Here is a 12,418-nt window from a genome sequence, read left to right on the forward strand (position 1 = left end):
ACATTTCGTTTTCACTCAAACAAGACTCACGCTTCTCATCTCGGTCTGACATCGAACTTGACTGCTTTGCTGATTTAACCAACCCACCAACCAACAATGTTCTGCCTTCACTGCAGGGCCGTCCCCTCAGCCATCAGGGCAGCTACGTCCTCAATAAACAAGTTCGTTCTATCTCAACAACCTCAACCTCCCCATATACCCGGTAGAAGAAGAAACACTCACAAATTTTGCGTTCAGACAGATAACGCCCACTCTCCACCTCAGCTCGCAACCAAAGCTGCAATACCATCTCCGACCCTTCTCCTTCGCAACTACCGCAACCACACGACCAACCCTCTCCCTTCCCCATTCACAACAGCCCCAGGCGCCGACACAGACTCTATCACTTCTGCCGAATAGGTCTGCGATCTCACAGCAAGTCCGTTCTTTCTCCGCTAGTGCATCACTCGGCGGAAAACGCGCCACGTATAACCCCTCGCGGCGGGTACAGAAGCGTCGCCATGGGTTCCTGGCTAGGCTGCGGTCAAAGTCTGGGCAGAAGATCCTTGCTCGGCGGAGGGCTAAAGGCAGGAAGAGCTTGAGCTGGTGAATTTTCCCTTCTCTTCATTCGCTTTTCTATTGAGCCTTGTGCCTTAGACTATAGGATTGTCGGTTTGTATATTTATGGTTTGAGGCGGTCATGGTCACCGACACGCGTCTTTCGTGGTCAGTGATATGACAAGTCCTTTGTAATCCTAGAGGAGACGAGGGCTTCTCATTTTGAGCTTTTTGTAACATATGTCGATATAGAAACCACACACGATGAAGATTGCTACTTATACCAGTTTTATGTTTCGTGTCAGCAATGTGTATGCCATGAGAACCGATTGGCCGGCGACGTGGGTTTATAAACTGACGACTATATCTGACAAACTGGTGGAAATCACAGTCACTCCAGATGAGCTCGTCTAGACGTGCACCTCTACTGAAATAGTTTTGCTCTATACAGACGACAGTCCTTAGTCTTAGACCGTACCATCCAGCCTCGCTCCGTGTTACAATAGTATCACTCGTCATCGTTATTGTCAGATTCCTCCTCCGATTCTGACTCGTCTTCCTCACCTTCCTCCTCATCATCATCATCGTCGTCATCGTCATCATCGTCGTCGTCTGCATCGCTGCCGTCTCCGACTTTGAGTCCATAGTCGTCCTCAAATTCCTTGAGCGGCTGGACCTTTGGAGAGAAACCGGATTCCTTGAGACCACTCTCTATCGTCTATTGTGAAGGTCAGTAATCTGATTTTCAAATCCCATAAGAAAAACAAGTATACCTCTCGAAGCACAGTTGTGCACGTAATCACAATGTTCGCCGTGTCAGATGAGAAAAGAGGAAGGATTATCTCGCGCAGTGCTCTCTTGACATCCTCAACGCTGGTATCACGGACCTCCCGGAGGATTCTCTCCTTGTAATCACTTGGCAAGGAGCGCACAACCTGACGAATGAAGCTTCCCTGAGCTGCATTGGCGGTGGTTACTTGTTCATTTGCGAAAGTGACCACAATGCTGCTGATTGCGCCCTCAAACATCAACGGGTCAAAGGGGGCCTCCCCAGAAAGATGTGCTTGTACAATATCCTTGCTTGACTCGAAGGCCTTGTGGGCATTGGGCGATCGGTAAACGTCAAAGTTGACGAAACCCGTATCTATGTTGTAGGCGAAAGTCGTACCATACGCCAGTCCCTTGCCGCGAACCGCAACCCAAAGAGGTCCTTCAACGGCATTCATATATGCAATTGCCACAAGGAGCGCAGGAAGCTTTGGGTCATCATAAGAGTCAAGGCCCCGTGCTGTGGCGTAGGCAAAGGAAGAATCAATAGTCGGCATGGGGACAACGTACGCTTCTCCGCCTAGCTTCTTGCCTGCAGGGCTGAGCAGGGACCTCCTGGATGTGATAGGTTTGAGAGGTTTACTGACGCCTAGCCGCTCAGCAAACGGCTTCCACGTTGAAACTGGGTTAGGCAGTTTCTCAAGATCGGCGATGACCAGGATCCGGATGTTTTCGAATTGGAAAAGAGCGTTTCTGATCTCTTCCATCCGTGCAACAACTACGGTAGGATCCTTTACCAATTGCCGTTTGATTTTCTTGAGGTACCGTGCTTTCACTAGAGTGCTGCGCGCGCGGACAATAGACTCGGCCGCATAGTGAACCATGACATGGACGGCCGCAAGCATGTCATCGCCACTTCGCTTAGAATCAGGGACGTCGGAAAGAAGTCTGCTTGTGATTGTTCGGAGCCGTTCAACATCGAAGACCGTGTGCCATGAGATTTCCCGCAGCCAGGCAACCGCTGTGCTGTACTGCTCAAGTTCAACTTGGAACGAGATGCGCAGCATTTCTGAGTTGCCGAGACCTCTGGCACCCTCAATGCTATACCCAACAGTGTCTCGTTCCAACTCGACAACAACCTGCTCAAAGTTTATGATCTTGCCATCGCGCTCAACAGGGAGGTTAAAGAAGGCTTCTGTGTAGACAGACAAGAGTGGGCGCAGCTGCACCGGGACAGATTCTGCTGAGATGAGGACCGACAGCTGAACAAAGCTGCTGGGAATGTGTTCGAAATGGATGAATACAGGAAGATCTGATCCATCAGCATCCACAACTCGTTGAGCTTTGTTGTTTTGGTGCCCGAGTTGTAGAGCAGCTCCAGATCTCGCAGTCATTGTCTCCACGAAATGGATGGACTCAATTCCGGGTATCTTGAACTGCTCCAACATCTCCCGCGGGATTTCCTTGTCGTTCTCAGCTTTTGCCCTCTCAAGCTTCTCAGCAAGCTTTTTCAAGCCATTCTCACCCAGTTGTTTTTTCTGCGCCGCAACGCGAGCTTCTTCAGATCTCTTTAGCGTTTCGGACATCTTAGAGGATGGAGTGCCCAGGATGGTAACATGAGGTGCATCCGAAATCCATTTTTTAATGAACGCACGCCAGTCATCTTGCGTCCACTTTTCTAGGATTTCATACTCCTTAAGAGAAGTGACATCTAGCAAAGTCGAGCCATCTTTCTTTCCGAAGAGGAAATCCGAAATGACATACTCTGCAAATGATGATGCGGAACTTTCCGTGGAAAACTTCCATGTTCGTCTTTGACGATCAATGCATTCGCGCAAGTACTTCATGTCCAAGTCCTTGTTCATAGCATCCTTTAGGACTTCGAAGAACCGCTTCTCAACTTGAGCCAGCTTCTTCGTCTCCACACTGGTCAAAGTGAAGCGAATCTCGAGACTAGGACGGTCTTCTGTAGCGTAATAAACAGCGCTTGCAAGCTGCTCCTTCTCGACAAGAATATTATCCAAAAGAGACGCAGACGAACCTGCCAGGTAAAGTAGGGTAACATTAACCGCACCGGCTATGGAGCTGTCAGATAACTTGCTTGGAGCATTGCAAAACTTTCGAGGACTTACTTTGTACAGGGTCGGTGCAATCTGGACCCAGAAACCGAATCTCTAGTTCGCCATAAGACTCGTCCTCTTCTGGAAACTCTACCGTTTTGACCACTGACTGTGATAAAGGAGGAGCTTGCTTTGAATCGACCCAAGGCCGCTTGAAGGGCGAATCCGGACTGGGAATGACATCAAGAATGGTGTCTTCGAATCGATCCAGCGTTTCCAGCAAGTCATCATGGTCGGCTTCACCAGTGATAATTAGACACAAATTCTTAGGCTGATACATTTCACGATGAAATGCCCTGATTCTGTCGGCCGTAAGAACACGCAGCTGCTCCATCATTCCACCTGTCTCGTAGCGAAATCCCACTCCTTCAGGGTAGGTCAAGCGGCGTGCCTCCAGGTCAATGAGCTCCGCGGCATTATTCTGCACCCCCTGCATTTCCGAGTACACGACACCGGCATCATTACCGGTACCGTCGATATGGTGAACCTCCGTGTAGCAACCTTCATCCGTCAGAGTCGGAGCAATTACATGCTCCAAATAGACAGGGAGCATGCGCGAGAAAGCCTCCCAGCCAGCCGTGTCCAATGTATACGCTGTATGGTCCGTGGCCGTCCAGGCATTGGTGTTTGAGTAAAACCGCGTCGCAAGCTTGTCAAGGAAACCTTTATACCTGTAGTTTCGTGATCCCATAAAGACCAGATGTTCCAATGTGTGAGGGGCCCCAGAGTCGTCATGGATTTCTGTCGCTAGGACGAAGTATCCGTTCACCTTGGGACCTTTCTGATCTATGACGACCACCGTCATGCCGGTCCTCTGTGATTCATATTGAGCGAACTCGCTAGGCGAATAATCTGGTTTGAATTTCTGGAGCAGTTTGAAGTGGCTGGCCCGAGTCGCAGGCATCTTGGTGAGTGATACGATGGAACCTTGATTATTAGCGGCAATTTTAGGTGCCGTGGGCGGTTTGTATGGAAATCTGGATGAGAAGATGATTAGCTAGTTGAATTTAGGGTTTGGCCTTAAGGCTATACGCCGCAGTGGAATTCGAACTACTCTAGCAAACATTGGAAGTGCTGAAGGGTAGGTGCAAAGAAGAGAGCGAACAGTGAATATTCGGATGATACGTCCAACCTCATAAGCTCCACAGAGGCGTATACAACCGACAGATGACGGGGTGCTTGCCAGACCACAAACTCACATGAATTGAGCAAGCAACGTCGAAATCAGGCTTCGTAAGGGGAAACGAGCCAACAGGATGGCCTTGGTAGAGACTGGCAATTTACTTGCTGTCTCGAACGGTTGCTTGTGTAGTAGGGGAACAGCCAATTGGGAAGAGAGGTGAGAAGCTATGACCCCGTTCCTTTCCCAGATAAACTTTCACACGCTCAAATACGGTCACTTCGAAACACTTCTGAATGAACTCTTAAGGACCAGTATTCCGAGGCATCGAGAATGAATATGTACGGGGCGTCGCGAACCCCTCCATAGGCACAAAATCCTCTTGCTTCACCGAAGGCGGTCAGGCAGCTCCGCAGTCACATGGCTCGGACTATTCCACGTCTCCTTCACTTCTGTACTTGCTGAGGTTAACGAAGCCCATTCAGTTGCTTGCTGATTTTGTGAGATAGTCGCGAGGGATGCTACTATAAAGCTACGGAGCGATTTATTCGTCCTCAGCAGGTTGTGGTTGCCTTGTCCAGGAAGGTTTAGGTTGAAAGTGAAGGACACGATTCACTATGTCACAGCCAACGGAGGAGGAGATATGTGACGCAGTCCTGGACTTTGTTTCTGAGGGCACATATCCAGATTCGGAGCAGGTCGTAGCAGCTGAATTCCCGCTTTCAGCTCTTTCAAAGGAACTGGAGCTCATTACGCAGGCCAGAGACGAGGTAGAGGTAAGCATTGCAGCGAGTCCATACCTGAGATTCCAGGTCCAACACCCGCGTCAATGGAATTCTAACTCTCGGTAATTAGGCAGAGATAAGCTCGCTAAGTCAGGACACTGATCTCGACATTGATGCATGGATATTACAAGCAAAACAGCTGCACTCAGATCTCGAACAATCGCGATTAACTGCGCGGGAAATTGTTAAGCAGCACGAGAAAACGAGGCCGTTGCAGCTGAAAGTTGAGGATGCGGCTGCGAAAGTTGAACTCGTTGAGAGGGAAATTGTGTTCAACCAGGCTGTGACGGACACACTAGAGCAGGTCCAGGGCCTCTGTCAACAACTAGACGCCATACGGCCTCTTGATCAGTATGGTAAAATCACGGCCACGATTGACCAGCTGGAGGAAATTGAGCATGCCATAAACATAGACAGCTGTTTCAAGAAGACTAATGTGATGGTAATATTAACTGAAAATGTCGCCACGATGCGACGGGAAATCGTGGAGTCCCTCCGCAGCCGATGGCAGCGTCACTTGGAACTTGACAGCGAAAAAGGAAAGCTGGTTATCTCTCGTGAGTTATACGCTCTCCCATGTTTAGCGCGGCGGAGCACTAAGCGATGAGCAGGTGGTGCACTGGAAGAGACTATCTCTGCTCTAGAGCGCTTGGATCAACTTACCTCAGTGAATAACCAATTTCAGAAGGACTTGTTTTTTGCACTTCTGGACCCAATATTGCTTCCCAATAACGATGGGTATAGCCACGGAATTCAGGTTGAAGAGTCGTTGATATCCGTCGATCCTGAACCGTCTCGAGCTTCAGTTTCAGATGTGCTGAACTATGTTGTCCAAGTTCTCGAATTTCTCCGCCGGTCTCTACCTGAGTCAATCATAACACCCCTTTCTGACTCATTGATTCCTGCTATTTCGTCCAATATAATATCTCACTGGCTGTCAACTGCCATACCGACAAAGCTAGCTGATTTGGGCGAGTTTGAGGCCACCTTGGAGCACGTCCTTCAATTTACCAAGACGATAGAGTCACTTGGTCTGCACGGTCAAGAGGAACTGGTTTCCTGGACCACTCAAGCCCCTCGTTTATGGCTGACTAGGCGAAGAGTTGACTCGTTGGATCAGGTCCGTAAGGTGCTTGCTGCTAGTAAAGGGGACTCGAGGCAGGTAGAGAGAATCGAAAAGAGACAAGTCTCTGAAACAGATGAGGTATTATTAGACAACTCAACTTCGGATGACTGGGACGCCGGCTGGGATGACGAGAAAGAAAATGCTCAAAACAATGACGACGAAGAAGACGTTAGCGCCTGGGGCTTGGACGATGATACAGATGACCCGAAGGTCACCAAACCTAATGATGCATCAGGGGTTGACGATGATGAAACCGGGGATGCTTGGGGTTGGGGAGAGGACGACGAAGACGAAGGTCAGCCCGCGGAAGAGAATCCTCAGACGGGGAACACTACAGCAGAATCTGCCAGGGCCAATGAAGATCGGGGTGACGCAACTTCGAAGGAGATAACATTGAGGGAGTATTACACAATTACCGATGTGCCTTTACTCTATATTTCAGATTATCCGCCAACAGATCTCAGACTTTGAGATCATATCTAAACCTTCGTATGTTTCAACCGATTCCAACTGGCTGGTCTCAACTAACAACAATGGTAGGCACTCCAGCACACTCGTATCCTCCTCCGGAGCCGGCCTCCTTGCCATCCCAACCCTTATCCTTGCCATGTTCAAGGCAGTGGCGCCGTCTTTTTACGGTCTCAAACTCAACGCTGGCCAGATGTACCTTTACAATGACAGTTTATACCTGGCAGACCAAGTCCGTCAAGTCGCCAACAACCATCAACTCTCAAGACTTGATGGCGACATCGAAGCACTTGAGAAGTTCGGCAAACTGGCCTATAGTAAAGAGATGCAGACACAGCGAACCATCGTTACTGACTTATTAGATGGTGCCCAGGGCTTCAGTCAATGCTCGGAGCAACCTTTTCTTGGGGACTGCGAAAACGCTGTGCGCGCAACCGTGGATAGACTACGGACTGTTTACAAGGAGTGGCAGCCAATCCTCTCCCATTCAGCCTTACTTCAGGCAATCGGGTCTCTTGTATCGACAGTAGCTGAGAAAATCATTGTCGACATTGAGGACCTAGGCGATATATCGGAGTCGCAGTCCCAGAAACTGGTTTCCTTCTGCAATCAGTTATCGAATTTAGAGGATTTGTTTCTGCCTGAGCATTCGGATGACGCTAAACCGGTACCCATGACCGCTGTCTATGTGCGAAACTGGCTCAAATTTCAGTACTTGATTAACATACTCGAAAGTTCTCTGGCCGATATCAAATTCTTGTGGCTGGAGGGAGAGCTGTCCCTCGAATTCTCAGCGGATGAGGTTGTGGATTTGATCGAGGCCCTTTTTGCAGAATCTGACCATCGAAGGAGGGCCATCGCTGAAATTAAGAGAGTGTCTAGGGGCTGATAGTAATAAACATAGATTGTCATTTTTTTTTTTTCATTGCGCTTCATTTGAATCAATTCTAATGCTCAGAGTCTTGCTGGTCTAGATCAGTATGCGGGGAACTTCCGCGTTTTGCAAAATTGGCCGTGTCGCCCGCCGTAATTTTTTTCCTCGCCAAAGCGGAGATTTTCTGTCCGACGCAGATGCGCAGAACTCTTCGTCGCCATTGAGATAATCTTCCCTGAACTCACGGTTGGAATATGGACACCAGCCAAGTTTCTGTCTCATCGCAGGCCGCTCAGCGGCAAGTGCGCGTGCAGCTCACCAGTAAACAAGAGGATATTGCCTTGCCTGACAACACAGGCCCAATCTTAGTTCCTACCGGTCAGTCATCTGTTCGCAGCTTGCCTAATCAGCCAGTATACTGATCCACTCGATTATACAGGTTTGAAGCGATATGCACTTTCGACACTGGTGAATAATCTTCTGGGTAATGACAAGCCGATCCCGTTCGAATTCCTTATCAACGGATCCTTTCTCCGGACGTCGATAGATGAATACCTTACTGCGAATGGGATATCAGCGGAAACTACATTGGAGATTGAATATGTTCGCGCATTAATACCGCCTTTGCATATCGCTTCCTTTGAGCATGACGACTGGGTAAGCTCTATCGATGTACTCTCCACATCTTCGCCCGCTTCGGCAGGTTCAGATGCTATAGCCCGTGGCCAGGAGCGGATTCTCTCTGGTAGTTATGACGGGTTTCTTCGAGTTTGGAACATGTCTTCCCAGGTGATCGCAACTTCGCCGTCACCGACCGATGGTGGGCATATTTCCTCTATCAAAGCCGCCAAATTCATCTCTCCGAGCTCAATTGCGTCGGCAGGTCTCGACCGGACAGTGCGCTTATGGAAGTATACTGAGGCCGAAGATGGCTTCTCTGGGAAGATTGTCCCGCAAGTCGAGCTGTATGGACATAAGTCAGGAATCAACTCGTTAGCCGTACATGCATCCACAAATCGCATACTTTCGGCTTCGGCGGACCACAACGTTGGTTTCTGGTCGACCAAGAAATCAGACGCTCCAGCCGCTCCTGAAAGTCTACTTCCATCAGCTGCCTCGAGAACCTCAAAAAGGAGGAAGTTAAATGCTTCCGTGAGCGTCTCACAACGCGGGCCCCTGGCCCTCCTATCTGGCCATACTGCACCTGTGTCCGATGCAATATTCGACGCCAGAGACTCGACAGTCGGATATTCAGTGTCTTGGGATCACTCGCTGCGTACTTGGGATCTTGTTACCGCCGCTTTAGTAGATACGCGCACAACGTCCCACTCGCTTCTTTCGCTCCAGCACCTGCCCGATCACAACCTCCTCGCCACTGGAACATCTGCCCGTCACATCACTCTCATAGATCCCCGTGCGTCAGCAGCAACAATTTCGGCCATGACTCTCCGGGGTCATACAAATGCCGTGGTTTCGTTAGCTCGGGACCCGCACAGCATATATGGCCTTATTAGTGGTAGTCACGATGGTACATGTCGAATCTGGGATTTGCGTGCTACGAAAACAGATAAAGGCGGTGCCGTGGGTGAAAGCGTATATTCTATCTCACGGAAGAGCTTGGAGGAAGAGGGCAAGGCGAACAGCAAGCGCGTGGGAGGTGAGGGTGTCAAAGTCTTTAGCGTGTGCTGGGATCGTGAGGTGGGCATTGTGAGCGCCGGTGAAGACAAGCGAATTCAAATCAACCGCGGCGAGGGCGTATTGTCTTCTAGTTAAGTTTACATAAAGACAGATTTGAAGTCTACATATAAACAAAAGTTTAATCTCTGGCATCATGCTACAAACTGATAAACATCTTTCCGTTACATTCCGTCGATCTCTAGGGGAATAAAAGTATCAATCCTGAAAAATACATAATACTAACATACAACGCCTTGCCATGCCCTTGCACAATAACCTAAACCAGCCGCCAGAGCGACCAGAGCGAACCGAGCCACACCCTGAAGTTCACATTTAAAGTCGTCTATCAATACGGTTAAGCCTGATGGCTATTTTGTTCTAGAGCAACTGAATTAGTATACTACTTCTCAAGGTCAGCATTAGGAGCATGGATAAACTTACGTTGTTTCTTGTCCTCTGTCCTCGAACCGGCAGTCCAAGCGCATGGCGCCGGCCACGGTAAGTTCCAGTCTCCTTTAACCGCTTGATGTCATCGAGAACCTGTCGTCGGAGATCGTTCTCAATCTTCATTTCTGAAAGCACAGCCGTCAGGTCGAGGACCTGTTTGTTGGCCAGCTCGCCGACCTTGCATGTTTGGTGGATGTGGAAACGGGACATGATGCGCGATGAGACTTGCGGGCCGACACCGAAAAATTTCTGAAGAGACTTCTAAATAGACAAACTTGGTTAGGTCTGAGGCCAGACGACCAAAGCGCCGCATATCGAGGCTTCATTAACGGGGGTTCTTGCCTGGACGAGCTGGCCCTCGGGGAAGTTCACGCCTAAGATGAAGACCTGGCTTGCGGTCAGTTTATGAAAGGAAATAAAATGATAATATCCGGCATACCATTTTGGCGGTTGTTTCGTGTCGTCTCAATGATCCAGGTCTGTGTCAAGCGGCTTCTTTGCTCTGGATGGTAGCGCGAGAAATTGAGTCCCGCAACAGCGTTCTTCCGGTATCTTTAAGCCTAATTTGCAATCTGGAGCCTTGAGCACGGACCATCTATGGCCTTAGGCTGCAATTATGCAGCTAAGTTAAGAGTGTTATCGAGATGTAAATTACCGCTAATTAGTCCGCTGTCCATTGATAAGGCAAGCTGTCCTCCGCGAATTGAGCTCCGGAACTCCTCCTTGTCTTTAAACCAGCTCTCACCTACCATATTCGGCGCGGTTGGAAACCTGTGGACGATGACGAGCCTTAAGAGCCTTTTCTTATCTTTCTTCCTAGTCGTGGCTCTTGGCCTGGCTCTTGTTAATGCCTCTGAGCCCCGCGGACCGAAAATCACCAACAAGGTGAGATTGCCCTGACGCTCGGCGGCTTGTGTTGGCTTAATAACGCAACGGATCTTGTAGGTGTACTTCGATATTCAGCATGGAGATGAGAGTCTAGGACGAATTGTGTTGGGACTCTATGGGAAGACTGTGCCCGAGGTAGGTATCCCTCTCTCCTCCGACTGTTACATATGCTGAGTTGAGAAACTACAGACTGCTGAGAACTTCCGGTATGGCTTTTGAGTTACTTGAACTCCAGCGGCTTTAGCAATACTGACAGTATTTATTCAAGTGCTCTCGCTACCGGCGAAAAGGGCTTTGGATATGAAGGGTCCAACTTCCACCGTGTGATCAAGGATTTCATGATTCAGGGTGGTGACTTCACCAGGGGCGATGGTAAGCTATGATCACCGAATTGCGGAGATATTAGCGTGTGACATTAACCAATCTCCAACAAGGTACCGGAGGAAAGTCGATTTACGGTGCGAAGTTCAAAGATGAGAATTTCAAGCTGAGGCATACTAAGACCGGTCTCCTGAGCATGGCCAATGCCGGGAAAGACACCAACGGTTCTCAGTTCTTTATCACCACTGCTGTCACCCCGTAAGTTACACTGTCACCCTAATATGAATAATGATGGATTGACACTCTGCCTAGTTGGCTCGATGGCAAGCACGTCGTTTTCGGTGAGGTTCTCGAGGGCTACGATATTGTCGACAAGATCCAGAACGTTCCTAAGGGCCGCAACGACAGGCCCCTCAAGGACGTCAAGATCGTCAAGAGCGGCGAATTGGAGATGGAGGCCGACGTCGCGAACGAAGGTGACAAGAAAGGTAGCCACAACGAGCTTTAAAGGCGTGCCTCGCTCTATCTCCGTCATAGAATGCCCGATGCTGATGGGTTTTGTTATGAAAAGCCTTGCCGAGCAGCCCTTCATCTTCACCTTACGATACGACTCAAAGTAGCAGATAAGTAGCAGATTTGCCAGCTACTTTTGACCACTCTTCTTTTATGTTTTCCAGAGTCGCAATTTTGGTCGTGGTTGTAGGTGTGGTGTTACACCTGTTGAAAAACAAGAGGAAGGTCAAGGACTTCAGCGGGAAGAAACAGGAAGTTAACATTGTCTAAATAACACCATTGAATTCAAAATCGTACACTGTTAACCCGTACACATTCGTCAAGCCGATCATCGTCCGTAATATTTCCCCATACTCCCGCCCCAATATACCACCTGGCCGGAGCAGTGGCAAAGCTGGTCACATGACGCCGACTTGCATATCAGTGGCAAAGCCCGGGGCGGGTTTGGTCTAAACTGTGATGTAGATATGTTGAGAATTATTCCTGCCGGGCAAATTATCGTTTGGCTAACCCTGTTACAGACATGACCTTGCATCATAGGTTGGGGATAGGCCAGAGAGGCAGTACAACTATAATGGAGTAACATGCTCTACTCCCTAGTTTAAGTGGCCACTGACCAAGATGGATATGGAGATATTCATGGATTAGTCCTCTCTCTGTACTTTGTAAAACATCAGAGTTAGTTAAACTACATCTTAGCATGTTACGGAGCTAATAGACAGAGTCCATGGACCAGCCGCTGTGGCCAGCCCGTTGCTGTACGAGAGCGTTGTA

General features: G+C 49.2%; 6 protein-coding genes across 6 annotated transcripts, besides 2 other annotated features; 4 read left to right on the forward strand and 2 right to left on the reverse strand.

Annotated features, from left to right (window-relative positions):
- Window positions 1-7,447: part of a sequence feature (contig 1.179 1..11397(1)) that runs on past the window's edge.
- ANIA_11230 (mitochondrial 54S ribosomal protein bL34m) lies at window positions 5-767 on the forward strand. Its single transcript, XM_050611721.1, has 2 exons — window positions 5-161; window positions 238-767. The coding sequence occupies exons 1-2, from the start codon at window positions 97-99 to the stop codon at window positions 587-589; spliced, it is 417 nt and encodes a 138-aa protein (XP_050467715.1). The 5' UTR covers window positions 5-96; the 3' UTR covers window positions 590-767.
- ANIA_09434 (putative zinc metalloprotease) lies at window positions 862-4,329 on the reverse strand (the record flags this gene model as incomplete). Its single annotated transcript, XM_050611722.1, has 3 exons — window positions 862-1,255; window positions 1,311-3,382; window positions 3,438-4,329. The coding sequence occupies 3 exons, from the start codon at window positions 4,327-4,329 to the stop codon at window positions 1,046-1,048; spliced, it is 3,174 nt and encodes a 1,057-aa protein (XP_050467716.1). The 3' UTR covers window positions 862-1,045.
- ANIA_09435 (uncharacterized protein) lies at window positions 5,163-7,725 on the forward strand (the record flags this gene model as incomplete). The annotated part of the gene is made up of 6 exons (XM_050611723.1): window positions 5,163-5,321; window positions 5,401-5,887; window positions 5,942-6,876; window positions 6,899-6,945; window positions 6,997-7,612; window positions 7,660-7,725. The coding sequence occupies 6 exons, from the start codon at window positions 5,163-5,165 to the stop codon at window positions 7,723-7,725; spliced, it is 2,310 nt and encodes a 769-aa protein (XP_050467717.1).
- Window positions 7,448-12,418: part of a sequence feature (contig 1.77 1..132523(-1)) that runs on past the window's edge.
- On the forward strand, window positions 8,023-9,571 carry ANIA_04469 (protein ytm1; the record flags this gene model as incomplete). The annotated part of the gene is made up of 2 exons (XM_656981.2): window positions 8,023-8,176; window positions 8,238-9,571. Exons 1-2 carry the CDS (start codon window positions 8,053-8,055, stop codon window positions 9,569-9,571), a joined length of 1,458 nt encoding a protein of 485 aa, XP_662073.1. The 5' UTR covers window positions 8,023-8,052.
- Window positions 9,676-10,428, reverse strand: ANIA_04468 (mitochondrial 37S ribosomal protein uS13m). The gene is made up of 4 exons (XM_050611724.1): window positions 10,362-10,428; window positions 10,265-10,309; window positions 9,917-10,183; window positions 9,676-9,853 (listed from the first exon to the last, which is right to left on the reverse strand). Exons 1-4 carry the CDS (start codon window positions 10,362-10,364, stop codon window positions 9,809-9,811), a joined length of 360 nt encoding a protein of 119 aa, XP_050467718.1. The 5' UTR covers window positions 10,365-10,428; the 3' UTR covers window positions 9,676-9,808.
- ANIA_04467 (peptidylprolyl isomerase family protein cypB) lies at window positions 10,703-11,955 on the forward strand (the record flags this gene model as incomplete). The annotated part of the gene is made up of 6 exons (XM_656979.2): window positions 10,703-10,807; window positions 10,868-10,945; window positions 11,000-11,016; window positions 11,079-11,182; window positions 11,245-11,389; window positions 11,444-11,955. 6 exons carry the CDS (start codon window positions 10,703-10,705, stop codon window positions 11,637-11,639), a joined length of 645 nt encoding a protein of 214 aa, XP_662071.1. The 3' UTR covers window positions 11,640-11,955.

Source organism: Aspergillus nidulans, chromosome III (assembly GCF_000011425.1).
Source record: "Aspergillus nidulans FGSC A4 chromosome III".
Taxonomy (NCBI): Eukaryota; Fungi; Ascomycota; class Eurotiomycetes; order Eurotiales; family Aspergillaceae; genus Aspergillus; species Aspergillus nidulans.

Coding starts and splice junctions, on each gene's coding strand:
- ANIA_11230 (XM_050611721.1), top strand. CDS start 97: ATGTTCTGCCTTCACTGCAGGGCCGTCCCCTCAGCCATCAGGGCAGCT. Junction 162..237: donor GCTACGTCCTCAATAAACAA/GTTCGTTCTATC, acceptor TTTTGCGTTCAG/ACAGATAACGCCCACTCTCC.
- ANIA_04468 (XM_050611724.1), bottom strand. Junction 10,184..10,264: donor CCGAGGGCCAGCTCGTCCAG/GCAAGAACCCCC, acceptor TTGTCTATTTAG/AAGTCTCTTCAGAAATTTTT. Junction 9,854..9,916: donor GACAGAGGACAAGAAACAAC/GTAAGTTTATCC, acceptor CAGTTGCTCTAG/AACAAAATAGCCATCAGGCT.